The sequence below is a fragment of the Xylocopa sonorina genome, chromosome 16, assembly GCF_050948175.1.
Source record: "Xylocopa sonorina isolate GNS202 chromosome 16, iyXylSono1_principal, whole genome shotgun sequence".
In the NCBI taxonomy this organism is placed as follows: domain Eukaryota; kingdom Metazoa; phylum Arthropoda; class Insecta; order Hymenoptera; family Apidae; genus Xylocopa; species Xylocopa sonorina.
Window position 1 is genome coordinate 1,185,317 of NC_135208.1, and position 6,880 is coordinate 1,192,196.

At 40.1% G+C, this 6,880-nt stretch overlaps 1 protein-coding gene across 1 annotated transcript; it reads left to right on the forward strand.

Annotated features, from left to right (window-relative positions):
• Positions 1-401: 401 nt before the first annotated feature.
• Positions 402-1,483, forward strand: LOC143431081 (microtubule-associated protein RP/EB family member 1-like). Its single transcript, XM_076907595.1, has 2 exons — positions 402-476; positions 1,225-1,483. The coding sequence occupies exon 2, from the start codon at positions 1,256-1,258 to the stop codon at positions 1,481-1,483; it is 228 nt and encodes a 75-aa protein (XP_076763710.1). The 5' UTR covers positions 402-476; positions 1,225-1,255.
• Positions 1,484-6,880: the final 5,397 nt, after the last annotated feature.

Below are 6,880 nucleotides of genomic sequence, written 5' to 3' on the forward strand. Positions count from 1 at the left end.
CAATCATTTAGTAAAATTCCTGACAGTAACGTACCTCGTGTAATTTGTCCAAGAAAACTGGCGTGATTGGCGGTTGCGGAGTGGCTGCTATGTAGGAATGATACATACCTAGTGAGTCAGGTTTAAATGTTTTATTTCCGCTGTTAACGAATATCGCGAATTCCTCGGTTTCGAACCTCCTTAGTGTTAGTCAATCTTCTTTTGACAGACGGTGAAATATTTTGTTGCTATGCGGTTGATTTATTAGAATGAGCTCACTTTAATAGACAATAGGTAAATAAATAGTGTTGAAGGAAAAGCTGAAAAGGGGCTGCCTGTGATAATTGCGCGATTTTTCCGCGCTCTATATCATCCATCGTCTAATCCTTAACCAAGAAACCGTTAGAACTTATTCGTTGTGTTCTCGTATACATTTGTCATTTGTATGCGAGAACCACTTCTGATCGCTGTTGGACGGTGTTCCTACGGATAATTTGGTAAGATAAGAGAAAACATTTCAATTGTCTAATAAAACTAGTTTCCATATCTTCTCGCGTGAAGTTCTATAAACGTATGCGTACATTGAACATCGTGCCACGCCGGAAAAAGATCTTCGAATATGTTGACGGCCAATGTTTCGAGCCAAAAAAGCGAATGGAATGTTATTTCTTTAAAGTCTCTCTAAATACTAAAAATAGTATTTCACAGATTTTAATCATACTTTTCCAAATAATCGATCAATTTTTCTTACCATCGAATCACGTTGCCCTGACTATCAACTTTTTAACCCATCATTTCTGTACAAGGTGTTAGAAAAAAATCATTCCACATTTACATGGTATATAGAACAGGCTGTACCCGGTAAAAAAAGGTTAGTAAACATAGTTGAGAGAGTTAACACTTTCTGAGATATAAACGTTTTTGTCTGTAGCGTCGTAATCAACTTACTTGCTTCCATCGTATGCGATGTTTACTTCAGTGTTCATAAATCGTATTCTGAATGTATCCCATTTAAATGCTAATATTAGATTTCATTCAGAGTCAGCCTAATTTTATTATACATATTGTGTGTGTGTGTGAGAGAGAGAAAGAGAGAGAGAGATCAAAGATGAATTAGATATAATGGACCGTTTTTACCCAGTGTGTTCTATATATAATATATATCTTAGATAAGATATTTGTGTTTTGTTAACACATGATTCATTTGCAATTGTATTTTTTAATCTGCGAGTTGTTATGTTTTAGATATTATTGGTTAAGGGGAAATAATACAAAAATGGCTGTTAACGTCTACGCAACAAATGTGACCACTGAAAATTTGAGCCGCCACGACATGCTGGCGTGGCTAAATGATTGTCTGCAGTCATCATTTACCAAAATCGAGGAGTGCACTAGTGCTGTGTACTGTCAACTCATGGACATGCTATTCTCTGGAAACGTACCATTGAAGAGAGTCAAGTTCAACACTAACCTTGAATACGAGCATATACGATCGATGCGATAAGGAAATTCAAGAGCCTATTAGGCGAAAGGTGTCCAAAGTCATGAAAGATTTTCTTACAATTCAATCGTCAAGATGTTAATATTAGTATTTTATTCGTGGGCTGCATGAAAATTGGAACTGTTTGAAGATTTTTAGAATTCTCTTAGCTTCAGAAGAGAGTAAAAAACCTAAACAACACACAGCAAGACACCACGCCGGCACTGTATTGTCACTTCCGAGAAGTGTCAGCAGATCCGTAGCCATCTGTGACCGGATTCGTTAACTAAAATGCCGGTAAGCGTTACCAGCACGTTCTAGACACCACCGTGATACGCGTGTCATTGTTCCATTGCACATTTTTCAGCAGTGGCGTAGGGTCACATTTCCTAACGGGGAACCTGTGTTGTCATACAAATTAAAACCGTTAGATGTCAGTAGGTGCTCAACACATGAGTATCGACATTTTGATAGTTATTTTCCAATATTTATCGTTATTGAGAGAGCCATATATATATTTCTTTCAACTTGTCATAAAATAAAAATATTATTTATAAAATAAAATATTACTTGTAAAATAAAATTACTTATAAAATAAAATATTACTTATGAAATAAAAATTCATGTTGTTGCGTCCCTAACTTCACCTTTTGTAATTACTCGGTTAGAATCATAAATATGACTTTTTTTGTGTTGATTGAATAGTTTAGTAGTTGGGTTAATATTTAGTTTAATACTTAATTTAATACTGACTATTTTACAATTTTACAATCTTATGTATTAAAAACCGAAACAGCCATGAGCCGATTCTTTTACTGCTTCTCCTTCCTTTTTAATTGGGTGTATCAGGTTTATGGCACGTCATAGGTATTGAGTTAAGGCACTAAAGGTGCGAATCATTACAAATTCCAAAACAACCTTTACGATCCTAATCCCTGCACTTAGAAAAATTAAAGTAATACGCCAAAAGGTAAGTAATATTTGGGAGTCCTCAAAAATAGCTAATTAATTGCGTCCGTACCATAAAGTTGGTACTATAATTAAGAAGGCCACTAATTTCGCAACGCGACACATGCAATATTTCTATTACTCCGCTAACTATCTTTTATTTTTTTTTCCTTTGGTACTTATATTCCCGCAATACATGGTATTACTGTTTGTGGGAATTATAAAAGAGATATATAAAACACAATGGAATGAAGACAATTCACGTTAATTCTTTATTCTTCCATTTTCATCCTGCTTCGCAATTCTTTTTTCTATCGTCACTTTTATGTAAGTGCTTTTATGTAAAATAATCAGATGCTTTACAATAGAATGTGAGATGGGCATAAAAATAATGTTCTACTTCTTATTATCATGTATGTACTGTAAACTATAAAATTAAAACATGAATATAGATATAATTAAAAACTAATAATAAAGATATAATTAATAATAATTTATTATGACTAATCAACAATGGCCGATAGACTTTCCAATGTAGAAAATGGAATCTAATGTTGGCCGTCTAGTGGAATATATTCTTTACCCTACCACAAAATACTGAACTATAATGTTATTTAAAAAAATTTTGAGCTATTGATAGTATTTTCGCTTAGAAATGAAATTTACAACTTAAAACTTTCAGCGTCAGGTTCTTTTCCTATATCTTTCTTTGCATACTCGCAAAGCTTGCCGCGCGAATTCTTCAAACTTCCTTCTTGTAGGCTTTAGGAAGTACAAATTTGTATATACAGCTCCTGCAAGTAAAAAGTATTGAACATGCATTATTTGTAATAAAACATGGAAACAAGGTATGAATACGAAGAAAAATTAATTCGTACTGTATACTGTAAAAATCAACCGTCTGTCAGCTAGTGCTGTTCCTTTTCCGTTTTGCCGTACCAGGACAGGAACGGCGATACTTCTTACCTGTAAAGATCTCATCCATTCGAGTCACTCTCAGCCGGATTACCCTCTTGTACAATCAGGTACAGCATGACGCAAAGTAATAAAATTGCTGGGACCCCACATGCGTCCCGTCTTATAGTAAGGTTGTAAAAATCTCCAGGATTCGTGCCATGCACAGCAGGATTACCTTGTTGTTTAATCAGGTAAAGGACGACACGTAGTGACAAAACTGCTGCGCCCTCACATGCGTCCCGTTTTACAGTCGACACGTAAAGATCTCCAACGATACGCATCATGTACAGCAGGATTACCCCCTTGTTAATTCAGGTACAGGACAACGAGACGTAATAAAATTCCCTAAGCCCTAGCATGCGTCCCGTTCTATAGTCGACATGTAAAGATCTCCTCGATTCGTGTCATGCATCGCAGGAATGCCTTGTTGCTCAGTCAGTCACAAGAGGGCGCGATGGAACAACACTGCTGTGTCCCCGCTTGCGTCCGGGTTTATAGTCGACACGTAAAGATTTTCTCGGATCGTGGCACGCACCGCAGGAATGCCCTGTTGCTCACTCGCTCACAAAAGGAAGGGATGGAATAACATTACACTGCCCCCGCTTGCGTCCGCTTTTATAGTCGACACGCAAGGATTTCCTCGACTCGTGTCACGCACAGTAGAAATACCCCATTGCTCAGTTAGGCCAAAGAGGGCGCGATGGAATAACATTACTGTGCCCCCGCTTTCATCGGGGCCTGTAATCGGCACGTAAATATTTCCTCGATTCGTGTTACGCACCGCAGGAATACCCTGTTGCTCAGTCAGGCACAAGAGGACGCGATGGAATAACATTGCTGTGCCTCCGCTTTTACAGTCGACACGTAAAGATTTCCTCGATTCGGGTCATGCACAGCCGAAATGCCCTGTTGCTCAGTCAGTCACAAGAGGACGCGATGACATAACATTTCTGTGCCCTCACTTGCGTCCGGGATTATAGTCGACACGCAAATATTTCCTCGTTTCGTGTCACGCACCGAAGGAATACCCTGTTGCTCAGTCAGGCACAAGAGGATGCGATGGAATAACATTGCTGAGCCTACCCTTACGTCCGGGTTTATAGTCGACACGTAAGCATTTCCTCGATTCGAGTCATGCACCGCCGGAATGCCCTGTTGCTCAGCCAGTCACAAGAGAATGCGATGAAATAACATTGCTGTGCCACCGCTTGCGTCCGCAACTATAGTCGGCACGTAAAGATTTCCTCGATTCGTGTCATGCACCGTAGGAATGCCCTGTTGCTCGGTCGGTCACAAGAGAACGCGATGAAATAACATTGCTGTGCCCCCGCTTGCGTCCGCTTTTATAGTCGACACATACAGATTTCCTCGGTTCGTGTCACGCACCGCAGAAATTTCCTGTTGCTCAGTCAGGCGTAAGGGAACGCGATGGAATAACATTGCTGTGCCTCCGCTTTTATAGTCGACACGTAAAGGTTTCCTCGATTCGGGTCATGCACCGCCGGAATGCCTTGTTGCTCAGTCAGTCACAAAAGGACGCGATGCAATAACATTTCTGTGCCCCCGCTTGCGTCCGCTTTTATAGTCGACATGTAAAGATCTCCTCGAATCGTGTCGTGCACAGCAGGATTACCCTCTTGTTCAATCAGGTACAGGACGACGCGATGGAATAAATTAGCTGGGCCCACGCATGCGTTTCGTTTAGCAGTGGATATGTAAAGATTTCGTGGATTCGTGTCATGCACAGCAGGATTGCCCTTAAGTTCAGTCAGATACAGGACGACGTTTAGTAATAAAATTGCTGGGCACTCCCATACGTCCCGTTTTATAGTGAACTTTCAAAGATCTCCTTAACTCGTATTATGCACGACAGTATTACCCTGTTGTATGGCTAAGTATAGTGGACGCAGCGGACGCATCTGACCTCTTTTCGCCCTTCGATAACGAAACCTGAGAACAAATGACAGAAAGTGAAACGCAAAAGGGATCACAATGGAAGCGGCAAGAAAAAGAAGATGTAAGCCAACAGGACGTGGAGTTTACATGCGGTCATCCATCTATGTACTATCCACGCCCAACGCATCTTGACTTCGGTGATCGGATGAGAACCGGCGAGTTATTTTTTTTTTTTTTTAACACGTTTATTAATTTTGCTAGGAATTACATTTCATATGAGTTATATAAACGCTTAAATCTGAATTATTTTGTTTTATGTTGCCCTTTGGTCGTTTGGCAGTTATTTAGCACTCATCGATTTGGTTTAGATTAAGGGTTGTGTGTGGTATTGCCCACAGTTTTTCGAAATGAATACCGAAGGTTCTTAGCCATTTTGTACAACGGTATGCCGACTAAGAAACTATGTTCTGATAAACGAAGGACCACCTTCCTGATGGTGGAAGGAACAAAACTAAGATTCCGGATTCCGTAGTATTCTTTATTTTGCATGTATTGACCGCTGGAACGCTAAGTCAGTTCTGCTGTCTCCCAGCGCGATCCAGAAAAATTACAATTCTAACTATGTCGTTGTGGAGGTTGAGACACACGGATAGGTCCAAAAATCAAACTATTCCGAGTGGTGAGGGAAACGGCCGAATTATACTATTGGACAAAATCTAAACTAAGGTGCTGCCCCCAAACTGAGCTCACTCTCAGGTGTCGTGTTGCCCTTGAGTGGTGCACGCGAAAATTCCGTGTGTCTCCATCAACGACCGGAGTCAGCGATAACCTTAAGAGACACTTCAGCTGTGAGATACGTGAGACAACGAAGTAAATCAACCGAAGGGTTTCTCGCATAATAAGCTGAGATGGGATCTCTTGTATTCAAGGACTACAAATGCTATGATCTCAAAATAATTATCGTTGCTCCGAACCGAGCTAAGACTAATGACTATTTGGGAAACCTACGTGGGTGAGGTAGAGTGATGTTCGTTCGGAAATACGTAACAAATAATTTATTTTAACAAGAATGAGTAACAAATCAAAGTATCGATGCTATGGCTGCTCGGTACGCAACTACTATCTAACTAACTCTTGAAGGCTCCTTTCCCCCACATTATATCTGTTTTTTACCCCCTCATTTCGATGTCGAAAAGGAGGGGACGCATTCGCAGAAAACGTCCTTAACCCTCGAAAACGAAGAGAAAGTTTGGAGTTAAGCATATGTTTAATGTCTCCAGTCTCTTCGCTTCGAGGGTTAAGTATTCTCTTCGGCCCTGCGCCACGGGGTGCAAAGGCGACTACGGTGGTCGCCACAACCATTTGCAATCGGACAAGAGGTCCTAATAACTAACGCCAAGATGGGTGACATACCCGTTCTGGTGTAAACAGACATGTTCCTACAAACTAGTTTCTTTGTACTTTTATGGCAGTTATTATAAATCAGATCCCCTTTACTTAACCTACAATATATGGAACTATTTCCTAAACTCGTATCTGTATTTCTAAATACGGTATAGAAGCAACACTTATTTCGTTTCCCTGTGCTTTCAGACCAGAGATCAATTTAAACGACGATGG